The sequence below is a fragment of the Notothenia coriiceps genome, unplaced genomic scaffold (assembly GCF_000735185.1).
Source record: "Notothenia coriiceps isolate Sejong01 unplaced genomic scaffold, NC01 NC01_scaffold00019001, whole genome shotgun sequence".
Lineage (NCBI taxonomy): Eukaryota > Metazoa > Chordata > Actinopteri > Perciformes > Nototheniidae > Notothenia > Notothenia coriiceps.
This window is the reverse complement of record NW_011351702.1, coordinates 368538-388698: the sequence shown is the minus strand read 5'-3', so window position 1 is coordinate 388698 and position 20161 is coordinate 368538. Positions and strand designations below refer to the sequence as shown.

Below are 20161 nucleotides of genomic sequence, written 5' to 3'. Positions count from 1 at the left end.
TTTGTTATAGTACCTTCTTTTCTTGGTAGAAGTATAGTGATAACGGAAAGCGTCCTGTTGCTTCTGAACTTGGAGCTCCCCCAATGATAGATTACTGGCAGTGTGGGGACCATACAGGTCCGTGGGGTATGTCTCACACACTGGAAAACACACACACACACCACACACACACACACAACACACACACACACACACACACACACACCCACACCACACACACACACACACACACACAACACCACACACACACACACACACACACACACACAACACACACACACGTTCGTCGACGTCGTCACACACACACACACACACACACACACACACACACACACACACACACACACACACACACACACACACACACACACACGAGTATTAGTCTGAACGGTGAAGCTATTAGCCCATAGTTTAAAACAGCAAATCATTAAACCTTAAAAACTATTATTTGTGTCATAATGTATCCCACTCTGCCTATCATCCCAAAAAATTAGAGCCCAATTTTATTTAATATTCGGTTTTTTTATACAAATTTTACGATATATATTTATCATTTATTTTTTCATATTGTTACTATAATTTTTTTTATGATGTGTATGTTTTTCTATTAACTGTATTGAGTTCAATTTAAGTGATGTTATGTTAGTTGATATCCTTTGTTTTTAATTATTTTATTTTAGCATTGTTACCATGCACCTTTTTATGTTGTTGTTGTTGTTTATGTTTTTGTGTGTCATTCATTGTGAACAAATTAGCAAACAGTATTTTTTTTTTTCATATTGAAGCTCTGCATGTCCACCAACTAGGGTTTGCACTAACAGTGGAGCTCTAGCGCCCTCTTCTGGACAAACTAAGTACTAATGCGATAATTGTTTTTTTTTTAAATATACTAACGGGTGGGAATGTCTAAACTACAACTGTCTATAATAATAGCGTCACTTTCATGCCACAATTATTTGACATCAACGAACGCACTGCCAGCTTATTTGTCTTTGTAGCAGGTGGTGTTTATGGTGCAGAGAGATGGTGCCAAGGTCAACAACTGTCAGCAACTTCAGGTTTAACTGGGCCGAGTGCTTCTCTTTCTGTGCATGGACAATAAAGTTACCAAACCTGTTAACTTATGCTGTTCGGCAACGAGAACGTTGTATTTCCTATATAAACGGATGGCAAACTGCAGGTTTAACTATAATTGTGAGACACAAAAGAGACACCATGAAACTGTACACCTTGTGCTTCTTCCTCTACCTCTCAGCACACAAAAGAAGCAGCATCAGATGTAACAGAAAAGCACGAGAAAATGCCAAAAGATCCACATCTTGGACACTTGAGCTGAAGAACTGACAAACCAACTATTTACCTTGTAGTCTCTGTTGACGTTTGTGAGCTGCCATTGGTCGCAGGGGACGCCCATCCTCTCAAATTCCGCCCCCAGGTCGATGAGCTGCCATCCTTCCTCCCTCTGTTGGTCGTTCTGTTTGGGGTTGTAGGAAAAGGCATAGAGCTCCTCGTAGGATACTGCACAAAGGAGAAGGAAACCAGAGAAAGAGAATTAACGAATAGACAAATATGGAGGGATAAAAAAAGATCTTAGACAGACAAACTGAAACCCACCAGGCCGTAGAAGACGCAGCAGCGAGCTGTAAATGTCGTGGCAGTCTCTTTCTCTCTGCACCACAAAATGAACCAGCCTGAAGTTGCGACACTGGATGACCAGAGGACAGCCGGTGGTGGTCAGGGAGAGCTTCTCCACAGACGCTATGTGGTGATGCAAGATCTGCAAAGAGAGAGAAAAAATAAAGAGATCTTCAGTGATTGGCTTTAGATCATGATTTGATATCATAATGATAATAAGGAATACAGAAAGACATTATTAAACAATTAGAGTGAGAGTACACTGCTTGTAGTCTTGTCATTATGGGAATCAAAAAACATTGATACTGATAGACAGGCAAGGATTTTAAGAACTGGTATTTTGAACAAAATCCAAAATCTTGCTACACATTAACACAAGATCATAAATTGGAGTATTGCCATAAAGTACAGAGGGCAATAAGGACAAAGAAAGTACATCTCCATATTCAATGAGGCTAGTTTGAATTCCACAGGGAATCCAGCGATGGGAGATCATTAAGATGCACATTCATCAGCATCAGTAATGACCAATCACACACACACACACACACACACACACACACACACACACACACACACACACACACACACACACACACACACACACACACACACACACACACACACACACACCTCACCAGCTGTTGAGAGAGACAGTTACTCAACTGCCGTTTAATATTTTACAAGGCACAATAACAGTCTAACAAACACTCTCTTTGACCAACACATTCACTCTAAACGTCATCCACAAACACCGGCATTAGTTAGCTGGCACATGCTAACAGGCACCTTCACGCAGGGATAAATACGCAGAAAAATAACGGCATGCAAGCCAAAAAACAGAGCAAATGAAAACATTCTCACATAAAGCAGGAAGGATGGTGGGGGAGTGGGGTCGTGGCCCGAGATCTGCTGCTCAAAGCATTTTAAAACTTGCTAACCTTTCCACAATGCAGACCAGTACATCTGTTTATCCCAATACCCTGAGACTATTTTCCCTCCGTCATATGACAGGATACAACAAAGTATTTCTTCACTGCACACCACAACAGCGCAACTGTTTACCACTGTAACATCCAAATCAAATAATCTGGATGGCCTACTAAGTGTTGCAGACACTAATGTAACCCAGTTCTCAAGGTGAGCATCAGTAAGCCTCTTATGGATGGAGGCAGACACACAAACACTTCACATTAACACACAGAAGCCTAGTCATAAATCTTGCAACTGTAAGCTACTTTTGAAACCCTACCCTACTTCCTCTTACCACACACAAGTTTGCATATTCTCTCTATTGGCCCACCACATCACGTTGCAGACTTCCTTGTGGTGGCCGTGCTGATGTCTCTTTTTAAAATCAGCTCTAAATTCAAGACTAATAATGGGACGAAAAAAGCAGCGAGGATATTATGAGAAGCTACTGGCAACATTACACTGCATATATCATATCTTTAAAAAACACACATGGTTAGCCTAACTGAAAGAAGATAGTGAAAAAAAGGTAGCTGGGAATGACATTTGCATAACTAGCAGAATGCAATCACTGCCAAAACTACTCACCCAGATCTCCTGTCCGGCAGATGTCGAGTTGTTGGAGCTGCTCTCAACAAAGATGAGATGTGTGGCTGTGAGGTACAGTGTACCACTTGTAAATTTGTTGCTGAAGCGATCCAACAGTCGCACCTGCTCCACCTGCAAACACACACGCAAATAACAACATTAATCAGCAGGTCAAGGTTCTTTTAAATGTCTCGAACTTGGTGTTAGGATGTACTGAAAGGAAGAAAAAAAGCTCCAGCTAGCCACCAGCTAATCCTGTGTCGCAAATGGTTTCTGGATATGGCAAAAGTCAGATTTTGCTGAACACTGTGACAGATGTGATGTCACAATGAGCATGAATATGGTTAGTGAATAGTTCTTAAATAAGTATTTTAGCTACTGCAAGGAGATCAAGTCTATTACTTTCTATAGTTACCCTTTTCCCAGTAGTAATTACCTTTACTAAGAAGGTTATGTTTTTGGTTTGTTGGCCAGCGGGATTATACTGTTAAGGAAATTAACTGAAAAACCCCAAAAAAAAAATTATTTAAAAAAAATAAAAAGTAATAATAATAATAAAAAAATAATCGTTTTATTTCGATTACGTTGTTTTCGCAATCGTTGCAAGCCATAATCGTAATAGCGATTAAAATACGATTAATTGAGCAGCCCTAATACAGTATCAGAGGGGGTATCAGCTGGCCTCCCAGAATGTTGTTGTAATGTAAATCTGCTTTGTGATGTCCTCTTATAAAGAGAGCCTGTTTCACTGAGAACAGTACGTTCTCCGTTGGAGGGGACGTCATACTTGCAAGTATTATTGCTTTTAATGCGAATATTGTGTTGTTGCTGTACGTTTGTTACCTAACTGATTATTCCCTCTAGTCTAGACCACAGCTGATTTTAAAGCTGCTACGACAATACAAAAACATCCCGTCCGATTTTCATTAAACTTAGGAAGACTCCATTCGATTTTTGAGTGGATCCTAATCATGGTGCAACTACACATATATTTTTCTGTATATATATATTGTTTTTTTCATGATAGGGGAAGGCCTGGACGTTGGTCTGTGCTCTGTGTCCTCTCAATGTTTTATTTTACTGCTGACATCGAGCCTTGCAGTGCCCCCAACTCTTCCAAGTACATCATTAAGATGTTTATGGTAGAACATTTACTCAAGTCACACATTTTACACAAGAGGAGAAGGTTCAGGTTCAATAGACATAACTAACAGCGTTTAATACTGCTGGTGTTAAGAACCACAATTCACCAGGCTAAATGAGGTTTAACAGATAAAACTCCAGTCTAGGATACACATACATGCATGTTGCTTATTACACATTGTCATTATTATTACATGCATATCACATGCCTTCTCAATACATCCCCCAGCATGACAGGCATTATACAAATGCTCAAAATAGTGATGTACTTTCTGCAATTTGTAACAATGACAGTCTTAAATACATGTGTTGCATTCCATAAAAACCCACTGGAATACGAAATTATGCTTATTGTTAGAAAATATGCTGAATATTCCCTCTGTGGCAAAATGACTGTAAGAGAGCAAAAGCAGCTAACAGTCTAAATCCATGATTCATCACATCAGCAGTTCTCTGGTTGACTCAGACATCCTCTCCTTTGTTTCCGTTTTCCTGTCGTTTTCTGATATGATAATTTAGCCTATCTCTGTCTCCCAGCAACCCTTGAGACACATCTCTATAATAGACCGGCTTAATAGCACATACTGGAAGTCAGGGGGGGGTGAGCGAGTCTAACAAAGTGAATTGTGTTTTATTTTTGTTGTAATCTCACAATAAAATCTAAGCTATTATTCAAAGTACTTTCAATACTTCCCACACAGCCCGAAAATAGCAAAAATGTGAATCTTTTTAACATAGCATCAACATCTGGATCAGGTTGTCCACTAAGTTAATAATACAACCAAATACTGTCATAAAAATATACAGTGCAAGTTGAAGTTTTTACACCGAGTGAAAACACATGGGTGCACATAAATAAAGAAATCTTCCTCTGCTCTTTAATTCAGCCACACCCTGTCTGCATGCAATCACACCCACCGTATCCCAGCACACCCTTATTTCACAGGCAAATAATGTTAACTAAAGAATTGTGTGCACTTTAACTGTAATGTGTTACATTACCCTCATTAGACCGATCCTGAGGAAGGAAGCTCACCTTTCTCCATACACACACCCTCACGATTACACCTAGAATAATAGAGTAGGCGTGGGCCGAAAGCATGTCCCAATCTGTGAGGTAGAGAGGCTTACGTAGGATATATTCAGTTGTTGTCAATGCCAAAGTAAATACAACTGAGCTTTTAAATGGTGCAATCCGTAATTGGCACATTTCTTTGCTGTGTTGCCTTTGTACTACAATTCTGCAAAAACAAAACAACAACAAACAAACAAACAAACAACAAAGTGTTATAATTTTAGGTTTAATCTGAAGCTATGCACAGTGTATAAACGGTATCCCTTATAATACATAACCCTATAACTTCATGGGACAAAACATAATTAGACATTTATCAGATAAATTCATGTTAGCAATATTAAAATGTGGTTGCAAATCATTTACTTTCTAAAGTATCCAAAACAGATAGCAGCCACATACTGTATGATCTAGTGATGATCTGCAAGGCCTGTAGCCCATCACACTGATCTTCAGTTCTTGCTAGTTTTTGCCTTCTGACTGGTGTTCAGTTGGCTAAGGGATTTAGGAGTTATGTGATTAGGAGCATTCCAAAGTTTGTCAACTCCCAATTCGTGATTGTTTTGGTTGTACGTGTAGATGATGCAATAAGATTGCCAGTCCTACGGGGATCAGTCTGGGTGTGATGAGGCTGTGAGCAGCCACAAAAATATCAGACACACAGGAGTGCTGTCTTCTGTATGTATGCATGGTAAATCCATCAATGTGCCATTATGGTTAGATGGAGCTTCTCCTGTCAGTATTCTGTCAGACTGGATGCACTGCCGGGTTTGACAGTGTAACATTAACTCTATCAATATATCTGCTATACAGGAAAAGCAAAGACAAACAGCTCATTGATGCTCGTCACGTCTGACACCAAGCTGCTGGCTACACCTGCTATTCCTCAAACCCACAAACACAAGTCTGAACATTGATATAAACTGTCAACGTAACCACACTGGAGAACTAGAAAACTCCCCACAGGACAGGCCGAGTTACTTCTGTATCCTATCCATTTGCAAATAGCTACAAATGTTAGCTACCTTTGGTGTTCGGATATGCTCCATTTCCCCGAAAAGAGACAGCTGTCAGCGACTGCAAATCTTCACACGACGCCTTCCGGAGATAACTGTATCATTGATAGTTTGTTGCCTCAAACTGCTGCACAAACGGCCTGTACTTTGTCGGAGGCATAAGATTTATGTTTATTGTCAATTATTTTACTCCTCCATCCGGGTAAAGATCCGGGAAATAACGTCAACACTTGATGTTGCATACTTTTCAAAATAAAAGCACAACATGGTCACGCAGGAATTTCTCCAATGTCTTTTAAATATGTATGTATTTCAATTATTATTTATTTTCTTAATTTTCTGTGAAAAAACACAGAAAAGACATATAATACAAAAGGCATACAGTATAACATACATTAGACATTAAAGAGCTCTTATGACTGTTATGCAGAACAATAAGAAGTTACAAATACTGGCCAAAAAATAAAGTGTGGGCGAAACAGCATTGTGAGGTGCAGATCGTGTTTGAATTTGAACACCATTTCAAATACATAAAGTTTGTCTTTACTATATTTTTTTAACTTTCGAATGCTATCTTTTATTTTGAAAGCAAGGCCGTGGTTTTGTTAACGTCCGGAAGTACTAACTTTGCGCATGTGTGAGGCATCACGCGACACAAAAACAGCGAAAGGGAGTATGGGAAATGTAGTTTGAAAAGAGATTACCCAAAATGCAACAGCATTAAGGAAACACCAGGCGGGTAATAGGAAAAGTAACACCATGCGAGGATTTGACATGCAATATTAGGCGTCTTTAATTATCTGAAACACATAAGAAAGGGTTGCGAACACTGCAACGGAAGGGTCCGCATTGAACCTTAGCATTTTTTGAAAAAGCCAACATTTGATCTGGTCTTTTAAAGGCAAGACCGAAGATTTGGCCCTCACGCGGGCATCTTTCAAAGCTAACTAGCGTGTTAGCTGTGATGCTGAGTGTCTTCATGAGTGTCCAAATCACCTGTTTGTGTTAATGCGTTGCTTCTAAGACAACATGTCTGGATTTAACTTTGGAACAGGGACCCTGGGAGCCGTCAACCCTGGTGGGGGATTCTCATTTGGAGGCGCAACCAGGTAATGACATGTTTAAAATAGCCGCCTTTGCTAACGTTAGCATAGACAAAGTTAATCTGACGTTAGCCTGTAAGAAAACGTGTTTCGTTTTACATTAAGGTTACCGGTGTTACTGTGCCGGAATCGTTAATGTAACTTACTTTTGTAAAGAACAATACAATGCGAGGCGAGTTGCTTCTTATTATGTTTGCAAGAGAAACCTAACCATAATGATATAACTTCAAAGTTGTGATCTGTCAGTTGAGTAGTAAAAGGCACATTTTGAGTGACATTCTTAGCAAAAGGGACTTTACATTGTCACAGCTTTCACTTTGTTTTACTAGATTGTACTTGTATTGATAAGCTGCACTCTTTGTGTTATATGCAACAAGTAAGATGTGGAAAGTGAAAGTAAAAGTAAGAGGGCATGTTTACGTCTTTCTATTGATTATTTACAAGTATCACGTTATATTGCATTACTTGGACAATGTCCAACAACTGTTTCTTTGTTTACGTCTTGACTCTGGTATCACTAAGGAGCTGTGGTCATGTGACTAATTGTCTTCCTTTTGCATTTGTAGTACACCTGCAGCCAATGCCGGTGGCTTCTCTATGGGCACAGCCCTCGGTACAGCAGCCACAACCCTTACTGCCACCACAGGTGCCACCCCATCTCTCGGACTTGGAGGCGGTCTCTTCGGTCAGAAACCTACTGGAGGATTCTCTTTCAACACACCTGCATCAGGTAATACTGTTACACAGATTTAAAAAACCCAGTGGTAAACACTATCATAAACTCCTGCGTGACTTCATTCTTACCCCTTGTCTTATGTTGTTCTCTTTTAGGTGCTGTTGCACCCACTACAGGCCTTACATTAGGTATGTTTGTTTTTTGGTATATTTCTGAAGTAACTTAATTGAAAGTTAATGAAATCAGGTTATAACCTTGCTTTCTGTGCCTATTTTCTCTCAGGTGCACCTGCTGCTACAGGTGCAGCCACTGGTTTTAGCTTGGCCTTCAACAAGCCCACCGCCTCAGCAACACCCTTCTCCCTCACCACCTCCACGCCCTTGGCAGCTCCTGGAGTGGCAGGCTTATCGTTCGGCTCTGTCCTGACAGCCACAGCTCCACAGCAGACTTCAGCCTTCGGCCTGGGTCTTGGGGGTGCAGCAACCACCACAGCAGCATCCTTAACAGGCCAAACACTGGGCGGAAGTCTCTTCGCCAACACTTTGGCTTCAGGTGAGATGCAACACACACTGAGCTTGTCCAATGCAAGTATGAAGTCATATAGATTAACTGAGAGTAATTAATGGGTTCTGTTGATTTTGGTCAGTGAGTATGTTAATGACCTTTGCACATTGCTATGCCTTTAGATTTTCAAGGAGGTCATCAATGTTTACATTTTAGTAACTCAACCTTCTTAACTAAGGACTATGTATTTTTAGTAATCAGTCTTAACAATGTTACCCATTATTAAAACCTATGTTTGTGTTTACTTGGTGTTGCAGGTTTGGGTCAGACTCTTGGAGGTGGGTTAACGTTAGGTTCTCTGCTAGCTTCCTCCACTGCATCAGCAGTGGCCCCGGCCCCCAGTCTTGGCCTGGGTGGAGTCGACTTCAGCACGTCCTCTGAGAATAAGAGCGACACATCATCTGGAGCCAATGCAAAGTAAGTCCTGCTTACCAACATGTGTGTGGTTTTTTGCTGAAAGTTAATGCTAGAACTTTCAATAACTCTATATGCTATAATGGATTATAGTGTAAACAACTGTTTACTGGGAGCCATTCAGTGGCTTCCTACTCTGCTATGTGTATATCTGATCAGCAAGGAATGTTCTGCGTGTTGTAATGAAATGCACTCTTTCTCTCGCAGGGACAGTAAAGCTTTGAAAGATGAGAACCTACCACCAGTTATTTGTCAGGATGTTGAGAATTTCCAGTAAGTGTTGTATGTGTTTATATTGTCTATTAGAAATTGGTACTAGTGCACCAAAATGTATTGCTGGCAAAACAATTGTGTTGAGTTATTATCAATTGTCTCTTTCATTCATTTTCATAGAAAATTTGTTAAAGACCAGAAACAGGTTCAGGAAGACATCAGCAGGATGTCATCTAAGGCCATTTCTAAAGTCCAAGACGACATCAAGAGCCTCAAACAGTCTCTCTCTGTCAGCGCCAGCGGCCTGCAGCGCCAAGCTCTGGCCATCGACAAGCTCAAGATGGAAACAGCGCAGGTAAATACTGTACATGTGCACACACAATCTTTAGTGTGTGTGGTATTAGGTGTCTTTTTATTCTGAATCAAAAATCTTATATAAACACAAATGTTATGTTGTATATGGTTACTACGGGTCTTTGAATTTGGAAATGAGAGGGGTTAAAAGGAAGTCCTTGACGTATTAGACGAAACTAAACAATGGACCTTATTGGCACGGGTAATTGAAAATGTTTGAATCGCTATATATTGTGCAAGAACAGAATTTGAGTTTTTTTTTTTTTTAGTCAACGTTATCAATTTCTTGTCTGTGATGGGAAATGACAAGAAAAGATGCTCCATTGCTAGACCAAGATGGATACGAGTTTTTCCTTATCTTGTGGCATACCTATAGCTTCTTTACCATGTCTGTTACTCTCAGCTCATGAACTGAAAAGTGCAAAGTGCCCTCCAAGAAAATGATAGTATCCTTAAGAAACTTTTAAAAAATGTGCCTCTGATTTTTTTTCCCCTTTGTATTGAAGGAGTTGAAAAATGCTGACATAGCACTGCGTACACAGAAGACCCCCCCTGGACTTCAGCATGAGAACAATGCTCCATCAGAGTAAGTTAGCCCCCAGATAGTAGTCCTGAAGCAAATCAAAGGTGTATGTGTGCAGCAGTTTCAGCTTTATGGCCTGTTAAGTCATTATGCCCCTAATGCTTGTCTCTAAAAAAGATATGTGTACGTTTCTTGTCTTTTAGTTATTTCCGGAGCCTGGTAGAGCAGTTTGAGGTTCAGTTGCAGCAGTACCGACAGCAGATAGAAGAATTGGAGAACCACCTGACAACACAGAGCAGTGGCTCCCACATCACTCCTCAGGGTAAGAACATTTGTCTCCCTTGACAGATGGGTCATTACTTTACTGTAAACTAGGTCAAATGTGTCTTGAAATGTTAAACTGCTCTCATCATGGTGACTCACAGGATGTATATTGTGAGTATAAGCGAAATCGGATAAACTAGTTTTTATATCAATATTAAAGCTGATGACTGTATAACTGGAAAGCATTTTCCCACATTGAGTACACGGAAAAATAATCCTCTGTTCGGATCCACAACAAAAACCCAGATTATTATACTGTGTACGCTTTTGTTTCCAGACTTGACCATGGCTATGCAGAAGTTGTACCAGACATTTGTCGCACAGGCTGCCCAGCTCCAGTCTGTTCATGAGAATGTCAAGGTCAGTTATTTTCCTCTAGCTTTGTTTGAAAATGATTGCAACTTTTATCAACTGTGTCAGTATTTGAATAGAAAATGTGTTTCCCTCTATCCCTTTCATCTGTCATAATAGATCTTGAAGCACCAATACCTCTCCTACCGCCGGGCCTTTCTAGAAGACTCTACGGACGTCTTTGAGTCCAAACGGGCGTCAAACAGGAAGTGGCAGAGCACGCCGCGAGTCACGACGGGGCCGGCCCCTTTCTCTAATGTGCCCAACGCTGCAGCGGTTGCCATGGCAGCCACGTTGACCCAGCAACAGCAGCCAACTCCAGGTCTGACTGCCTACAAGTTCTAGAAAGTTTTCTTCTTCTCATCTTAAAATGAAAGAGGGAGAGGAGGGACAGGAAAACAGTGTTTTTATAATGAGGCAATAGTGCGAGTAGAAAGGTGAGAAGGTGACAGAATTGAAAAGATTAAAAAAGTTAATGTGTATGTATTTCTCTAATGAAAGAATGAAGATGAGAAATCAGTTGCTAAACTCTTACAACAAACCTTTGTGCTGCCTTACCATCTTGACATACAAACACTACCAAGGATATAATAACCTACTTTATCTAATTTAGCTCTGTACCATCTCCAAGAGTATTTTAGAGCAGGTAGATGAAGCCGACTTAGAATGCGTTTTTTTATAATGGGAGCGTCCAGCTATCTCAAATTAACTCACTTGAGTCTTGAAGTTACAATCAGAGCTCCTAAATTAAATGTAATTTAGGGTGCCTGAAATGAGCCAACTTAATGAAGTTATGTGATGGGATTAGACGCAATAGACACTTGCCGTGTAATTTAGATGTACTTGCCAATTATCTGGTCTATGAGGGTAAACAGATTATAATGTAGCTCCTACTCTCTTCAGTCTAACTGTCGAGAGGTCTCTTTAATGTAAAGAATCGATCAGAAGCCAAATGGCATCCGCTTACAACGACGATAAAGGACATTTCTAAGAACAGTGTCAAATAAAGATTGAATGTTCATTGAAGCATGGAGCTTCTCTCGACTTGCCAAAATAGTCTACTTCAAGCCAAACCTACATTTATTGGCTACCATACTTATAATGAACCATAATTGAACTAAATGCCTACATCAAAAAGCCAGTCTTATTTATTTATTAAAGAAATGTAAGATATGTTCCTCAAATGTGTCATACAACCTGTTCAATCATTTCCATCTTCTGTAGAGGATGTACAAACAAAAACATATTTAAAATATTATTCAACACAGTATTAACACCCAGCATAAGCAGACAGGTGAAGATTGATTGTTGAATTTAGTTTACTGCTTACTCACAGATTAGTGTCTTCAACTTTTTCTATAACTTGATGATGTACGCATCCCAAAAAATACTTAAATAAGCCTGCACAATATACTACAAATGTTAACTATGTTAAAAGTAGTTTCCATAATGGTTGTTGCCACATTCATCGGTGAGGTGTTAAACAGATGTTCAGCCTTTTTTGTAGGCTTCGGTTAGTAGGCCGTTTTACTGGCATATCAGGGCACTTACCTACTATGAACAAACTAAGCTACTGTGTATGTTAGCATGTTCCTGCTGCCTTTTTTGTTGGGGTTAGGAAAGACGAAGTTTGAAAGCAATATTTCAAGTGTGGTTTCATTTGAAAGTCTTTAGGCGCTTTCACACCGCAGTACTTTTCCCACAAAGGTTCATGAGAACTTAGTTCATCAGAACTCTTTAGTTCTGATGAACTAAGTACAGATCGCGTTAACACCGGAATAAGTCCCCCGGGGAGGATTAGGCAAATGAAGCCGCTGACGTCAATTCTTCTTCTTCTTCTGCTTTGGGTTTACTGGCAGGCCGCAAACAACTTCACGGCGTATACTGCCACCCGAAGTCCCCGGCCGGAAGTCCCCGGAGTTGGGGACTGGCTTCTACTGAAGCCTTCCGAGTAAATCGCCAGAACGCTGACACCTCCTCATATCCACCGCTCCCATGTTTTATTTTGTCTTGCCATAAGTTAGTCTCTCTGCGTTTCTGCGCTGGGCTAATGCAAATGCGAGGATAATAAAATGGCGGCTTCACAAAACTTTTTGGGAGTTTTACTGGCCGTGGTTTGCAATCCGCCCAGCCAATCAGAAATAGGAACCTTTTTCTCCCACGAAAGTACCTGCTCTCTAGCAGGGACGGAGAAGGGGGTAAAAAAGGTTCTGATGAACTAATTTTAGTTCCGGCTCTTTTTGGTGTGAACGCGAGATTTCGGAACTAAAGTGGGAAAAGTACTGCGGTGTGAAAGTGCCTTTTGCTGATAATTATCATTATCATCAGATCCAATATTCCTCAATTGTTACCCAGACAATGAATGTTGCTTATTTGTCAGTGTCATATGAACATTCTTATACCTCTGATGTCTTAGCAGGACATGCAGACGCTTCTCTGAATTAGCATCTAGTCTAAATGCCAAGTATTGCTTGACCCTAATGTGCAGAAACAAGCTCTTCACATCAAGCCCTTTAGCTACAGTACGTACAATACCTGTGTGTATGTAGAGACACTACCTTGGTGCCTACTGAAGAGATTGATTTGTGTGCTGCTTTCCATTTTTTATCTCGTATAATGCCAAATCTATTTCTAATCATTAGTTTGTGTTCTCTGCGTATTCTAGCTAGCTGTAAAATATTCATAGTCATTGCTTTGCAAGTCAGTTAATCCCAGAGTGGGGGACTAGGTAAAACGATTGTCTTTTTTAAGGTAACTCCAATTATTTTGTCAAATAGTTTTTTTATATATTTAAATAAGTCATTTCATTTCAACTCCAAGGCTAGACAAGTCTTTGTTTGGTTCTGTTCAGTATTTATTTACCTATTTATTTCAATTTTACTTTTGGTTGGTGCTGAGTCTGTTATTGGGGTGGCCAGTATCGCAGCACTCGCAACACTAACCATGCAGCACGGTGGCGCTAACTCCAGTCAGATTTGTGTTTGACCCGAACACTGGTTGTGTGCTGGTTGATTGTGAAGGCCAAACGTCTGTTCAGATTTGTCTCTCGATAGGCCGAAGGTGAAAGATGCCAAAAGACTCGGGACTGAAAGTATGAACAATGTAATGGCCTGAACTTAACGTTCAAACTAAGATATTGTCTTTCCATTACTGCAATTATTCTGTCTTAGAGTAAAAGCAAGGCTGTTGACCTTGTAAAATATCGCTGGTGTTCGTCACGTATTGCTGCTCTTAAGGCAGGGATGCTCAGTGTTTGTTTTCAATCAAGTGCTGTGAACAACGAGCCAAATGAAGGTTCAGTAACAATATGGCTAGTCAACAGTGGCAACAAAAGTCTGCATTAACTCACTGTTCAATACTGCTTACCATTCTTACTTGATTTAAGCTATTTCACCTAAGGGCTACTGTCAGTGTTACAGTGCTGGAACAAGTTGTAATTTCATTTTCATTATATCCAAGATGGTGGTACTTTGTGGACCTTTGCCAAGGCAAGTTTTTTTTGAGTATCGTTTTTTTTTAGTATTGTAGAAATTCTACTTTGTGGTTGGTTTGAGTGAGTTTAAAAGAAAAGGATTGGTTTTACTGTTCACACTGGTCTACTAAAATACATTGATGCCAAACAAAACAGACAGATCAGCAGGGTCAGATTGTATGTCCACATTTTTATTGGAGTCATTTCCCACCATTGTTCGATGAAAGGAATGTAACTCGAGTTGTAATAATTGAGTTTCCGGAGATAGCATTAATGGCACTTCGAAGAGTGAGGATAACAAAACATTGTAAAGTTCTCATATAAACTCACAGTTCTCTCTGCAGCACTTATCTGTACATTGCTGCTAGTTACAATTGTGCTTGGTAAACCCAACCTAGTGGATTCTCTGTTGATGCTGCTTGTTGAGAGAGAAACTGCTGCTTCGGACATTTCAACCTCTCCACACGTTTAAGATACAATGTCGGTCCGAGCTGGATGTTTGTCAGCTAGATTTCCAAGGTGGATAGAATCTTTGACTTTTATTTACACGCTCAAACATAGTCTTCCACCTTTCTACAGACGTACTTGGCATAATAATGAAGAATAAATGATGTTGTAATTATTGGTCTGTCAAAGCTGCATGGACCCAGAAGGTGATGGTAAATATTTAGCCATCTTATTCCTGTTTGTTCGACAGCAGGGGATTTTCCCCCTTTTTTGAAGTGAAGAATTTATAATGTGAATTAGTTTTGGATTGGTTGGCACAGTACCAGCAACAGTGTTCAACTCAATGAGAGTTATTGTGAAACTCATTGATTATTCAAAGGTTGTGTAAATGGTTTCTTTAGTTTCCGTGTGGTGTTACTCTTCAGCGCAGCAGTTCTTTCAAATAGGCTCGAATAGTCGAAAATGAGAGTCTGGTCTTTTGAGTTGCTAGCTGTCATTGACTTTTTTTATTATGTTATTATTTTCTCTTAAATCATTTGACTTTTGACCATTGCTTTATGCTTTTTTGTAGTTGATTTTCAGGCGGTACTAGTATTGCAGATTGTGTCATGGGGGGTCTTGGGTGATTTCCGAAAAGCTATACATGTCACCTCAACAAATCAGACTTGATCCGAGTCCATACAAAGAGTGTTTGTAGCCTGCAATCATGTGTAAATGAATTCAAGCTGCAGGTTTGTGTTTAAAACAACTAGAATTGGGTTGTAATGTCTTTTAAATACACTGGTTAAAAGGGTTCACACACAGCTCATTTTAATCACGTGACAACAATGACTTCCACAGGCTAACTGTAACATATCACTGAGTTTACACTGAGGCAGATGCCAAATCCACATTTCTTATCTAAATCTTGAGTGCTTTTACCTGTAGAGGAATGTGTTTAAACCTATATAACCAATGCCTGTTGATACAGTATATTTAATATATAATATGGTGTGCCTTTTAAGCTATATTCAATAATTGTGTGATGCATTTCTTTTCTTTTTTTGGCGTATGCTAGTTCATTCACTCTCAGAAATCTTGAAAATTTGGAAACTTGTCAAATGCAGTAGCAGTTAGCAATTAACAATCAGTTATGTTCTAAAATGTTTGTTTGTGTTTTATGTCAGTGGAATTGCATATTAAATTGACAATAAATCAATTTTTACACAAAGAAACGGTTGTCCTTGTTTCTTTTTCGACTGAAGTTCATTTAACAATGCAATATAATTGGAAACTTTATCAAATTTGATTACATAAAAGAAAAAAATGCATTAAGGAAAAAAAGACAAGTTTCTGAGTGAAAGAACTAGCAGCACATTTCCCACGTTGTATTCATTACCTGGAATGTTATTGGTTTAAAATAAATATGTAATATCATTTATTGGTAACATAGTATTTGCTGACTGCAGTTGTAATAGCATTATGCATTTTCTTAAGGCAGTTATACTGTTGTATTATATTTCTTAAGCACTGAGCGCTGTAATCTTGTGATATTCAAACGCTACCACTATATGTTGCAGACATTCTGTCTCTGCGAGGTATAACATACATGGGGAAACTTGAATCTTGATATAAAATTACAAATGACATGTCCTTTTCATAATGAATGTCTTTACCAACTTTTCTGTCAAAGGAGATGATGATTTTGAACACACACATTTAGAGGAGTAAAGCATATGCTCTCTCTCTGTGTCATAGGGACCCAGGCACCCTTGGGGGTAGGGTTCGGAAACCCCTTTGCCTCGGCAGTGGGCACTAGCTTGGGCTCTTCTACCCTTGGAGGTATAACCTCTTTTTTTTATAAATATATTTCCCTGTTTTGCCCTTCCCTTACACCGTAGACAGTTGTCCTAATGCCTAGCTTTCCCCAGAAGCCCTTGTGTTTGAGGTCTTTGTTTTCTCCTGAATGAAAGTAGTGGTAGGCAGTGTGTGTGAGATTGGTGGAGTTAAAGCTTGGCAGTGTTTATTTTTTTCTGTTCTTCCATGCGCAGGTGGTCAAGTGCGTTCACACCACAAGAAAAACTGAGCAAACATTTGCCACAGGTCACCAAAACATTGCTAAAGAAATGCAACTTACTGTTGCATGTCACCTGGCATATTCACTTGGCTACAACAGCTAGTTAAAAGTATCTGGGCAGTGTTGGAAAAAGTGGTCTGAGCGCACACCAGGTGCGTGTTCTCATGTAGTCGATGTGTTTGGTTTTCCTTCTCATTACGTTTTTCTCTCTTCGGCCTTTGCTTCCCCCCGCAGTGCACTGCGTCTCCAGTCAGAGGTTAAGCTGTGGAGGGCTCTATCGGTTAGGGTTCGCATATCTGTTTTCCATATGGGTTATTTCATGTCAAATGTGATGGAGGCTTTTGTTTGACTTATTTTTTAAATAATTTCTATGCTATTTGACAACAAAAAATATTACACAGATTTACAAAGTTTGTTGCACATGAGCATTTTGGAATATTAAGAGAAGGAAATTTTAAAGGTGTAGAAATGAAACTGTTAGAGACACAACAATTGGTAGGGGCACAGAAAGACGTAAGCATATGTAATATATTTAATTACTGGCCCATTTTTAAAGTAAAAAGATAAATTAGGCAGCCCCCCTCCTAATTAGATATTTGGTCACACTTTTAAAAATAATAACTAATAATAACTTAAGCTGATCAATAATTTATTGTTTTTCAAATAATAAATTGATTAAAATAAATAATTTGCTGATAGAGGCGTAGATGATATACCGTAATTTTCGGACTATAAGCCGCGCCTTTTTCCCTATTTTTCGACGCTGCGGTTTATATAACGGTGCGGCTAATCTATGGATTTTTACAGCTAACGGCCAACACCTTTAACTCTATGGGCTCTATGGCCGGTCCGCGGACCCCCACCTTTAAGCGGCGGGTTCCAGCAGGAAAAGCTGGAGGCCGGAAAAGAGTGAGACAGGTAGCGCGCAAAAGTAAAAGTGGAACCGAGAGTGGTATGCCGCTGGTGCGGCTTATAGTCCGAAAATTACGGTACTATTTATTTAAGTTCTAAAACCAACAAAAATCTGATTTGACATGGAATGACTCAGATGTGTGTGTGTACTCCCGAGCCACTGCTCCTAGTGTAGTTTGTGATTAGCTCAAACTGACTTCCATGTCACTCTCTCCCACAGGTTTTGTTGGTGGGCCAGGATTTGGTGGGGTGGGGACTGGGGGGTCTTCTTTTGCCTTCTCCACCAGTAAGCCCACAGGAGGCAGTCTGAGTGCAGGTACATCATACTGTATACACCCCCCTTCACTCACACCTGGCCCCAACGCATTACAGTACAGCTGAGTCTGAGCAGGCTTGTGTTTGAAAGTGTACTCTCTGAATTGAGAACATTTTGAGTAAGCGTCATCAAGAAAAGTCAAGCTACTGTGAGCAATGTGCAGATGCAGTCAGTGTAATGAGATTCTCTGGTTTCCTCTCTGCTAGTAGGCTTGGTCAACAACGTTATCCTTGTAGTAAGTCTTTTAGCTAAGTGCGCTGGCAGTTTGGGCATTTCGTGTTGGGTTGGACGACTTCTGTTCAAAATTTAGCAAATGCTGGAATCTGGATAACCGTTATTCCTGTTCTTTAATTGCTCCATTACTTTTGTTTTCTCTAATATATTGTTGTCTTTTTTGTCCTGCGTCCTCCCTCTTGTTTTCTCTAGGTTTCGGTAGCAGCAGCACCTCAGGATTTAACTTCAGTAACCCTGGCCTCAACACGTCGGCTGGCCTGACCTTTGGCGTGTCTAACCCGGCAGCTGCAGGCTTCGGCCAAACACCCCTCCTCCAGCTCAAGAAACCCCCTGCTGGTAACAAAAGGGGAAAGAGATAAAACCACAGAAACACTTAAACCCTGACTGACTAGCTCGGTGTCTGTAACGGGTAAGGCCTGGTCTCCCAGAAGCATATCAGTGCTTTAATAATCACTATCCAACTACAGAACAAAGAACATTTTAACCAGACTAAATGATCCAGGCTTTGATTAAAACAACCATAAATCAACACCACAGGATCACACTTTAAAATCACATTGAGGTATGTACTAAATAAACATTGAGAAAACCAAAATCCTATGACCAACAAACATCTTTCTAACAAACATTGGTGTCTATAGTCCTAAAGTGTTGCTCTTCACATGTTCTCATTAGATTAGATTAGACAATTCAATTCCTTCAATGACCTTGGTCTTTTGGATGCCCGGCAACTAAATACATTTGCTAGACAGTGGAGTTCAAGGAAAACTTAAAAATTGTCTTTGCATAATTTAAAATATGAGTTTGCATTAACTCAAACATGCTGCCTGCACATTACAATCTGTAGCGCTACAATGCTCGTGGGAATCCCAGCCATGGACAGATCTGTTTTTTATAGTTCAGTAATCTTTGAGGAATGTCTTTGGTCTGAATATTGATTTTGTGCTTTGAGGTTGACAGTTTTTTCAGTAGTTTACCTAAACTCTGTCAAACTTATAACTGCATTTGAAGCCAATCTAATGATAGATTGGCTGAGGTCTTGTCCAGGAGGGGTAAGATGATATAAAAAGAAAAAAGGCTTATGAGGAAATAAGTCTGGAACAGTGTAGTTCCAGTACTATCTGATCCTGAATAGTTTTATAGGCACAGGAGAGTGTCCAGGGTGGGTTTTTGGGGAAGAACAGCTTTATTTTTGTATCAAGTGGAGAAAGAGATGACACTGGGAAGGGGAAAAGGGGGACTAGCACCTTCCTAGTCCATTATGTAGTCCACATAACCTGTGTTGTTATTGATAGATTCCATCCTTATCATTTTTTGATAATTACTTTTTAGACACATTTAATTTAGCCCAGCGTAGGAACTTGCGAGAGGGAATGCTGTGATTGTATAACATGACTCCCATTACATCTTAAGTTAGATGAATCTGAAAGGGATTTCACAAGCAGATTCTACCTATTCCACTTGTGCTAGATTAAATGTGCACTGGCGTATTTGACCTGACAATGATTGTGTGAATGTGCATGAATGAATTTGTCTCTGGTCTATTATAGTTGCTTTTTTTAATTGTCCATCTCTGTTTGGTTACCAAATACTGGTAGTTGTACTATTATTTTCTAATCACAGTCTGTGTAAACCTGTATTTTCAAGAAGCCGTTTAATAATAAAATCTTAATGATGTTTCATGGCATCACTTCAATAAATATGTATGCTGACACAGAATGGTATCTGTCATGATTTGTGTCGAATGTGAATCACCCAATTTATTTTGTGTCA

At 39.8% G+C, this 20161-nt stretch overlaps 2 protein-coding genes across 4 annotated transcripts in view; one reads left to right on the top strand and one right to left on the bottom strand.

Annotated features, from left to right (window-relative positions):
• The window catches only part of mtmr6 (myotubularin related protein 6), a 23372-nt gene extending 16741 nt beyond the window's left edge, over positions 1–6631 (bottom strand). Inside the window, exons 1-4 of the mRNA XM_010778378.1 lie at positions 6439–6631; positions 3196–3327; positions 1615–1777; positions 1361–1518 (exon numbers count right to left, since the gene is read on the bottom strand). Of these exons, the coding sequence (XP_010776680.1) occupies positions 1361–1518; positions 1615–1777; positions 3196–3327; positions 6439–6462 (477 nt within the window). The 5' untranslated portion in view covers positions 6463–6631. The remainder of the gene's footprint in view (positions 1–1360; positions 1519–1614; positions 1778–3195; positions 3328–6438) is intronic.
• Positions 6632–7152: 521 nt separating this feature from the next.
• On the top strand, positions 7153–20107 carry nup58 (nucleoporin 58). Of its 3 annotated transcripts, XM_010778373.1 has the most exons (14): positions 7153–7538; positions 8099–8262; positions 8364–8396; positions 8491–8760; positions 9030–9189; positions 9394–9459; positions 9580–9754; positions 10260–10339; positions 10480–10598; positions 10878–10960; positions 11072–11273; positions 16608–16691; positions 18059–18154; positions 18581–20107. In XM_010778373.1, the coding sequence occupies exons 1-14, from the start codon at positions 7459–7461 to the stop codon at positions 18745–18747; spliced, it is 1779 nt and encodes a 592-aa protein (XP_010776675.1). In that variant the 5' UTR covers positions 7153–7458; the 3' UTR covers positions 18748–20107. The 3 variants fall into 3 exon arrangements, with proteins under 3 accessions (XP_010776675.1, XP_010776676.1, XP_010776677.1); XM_010778374.1 differs by lacking the exon at positions 18059–18154; XM_010778375.1 differs by lacking the exons at positions 16608–16691; positions 18059–18154.
• Positions 20108–20161: the final 54 nt, after the last annotated feature.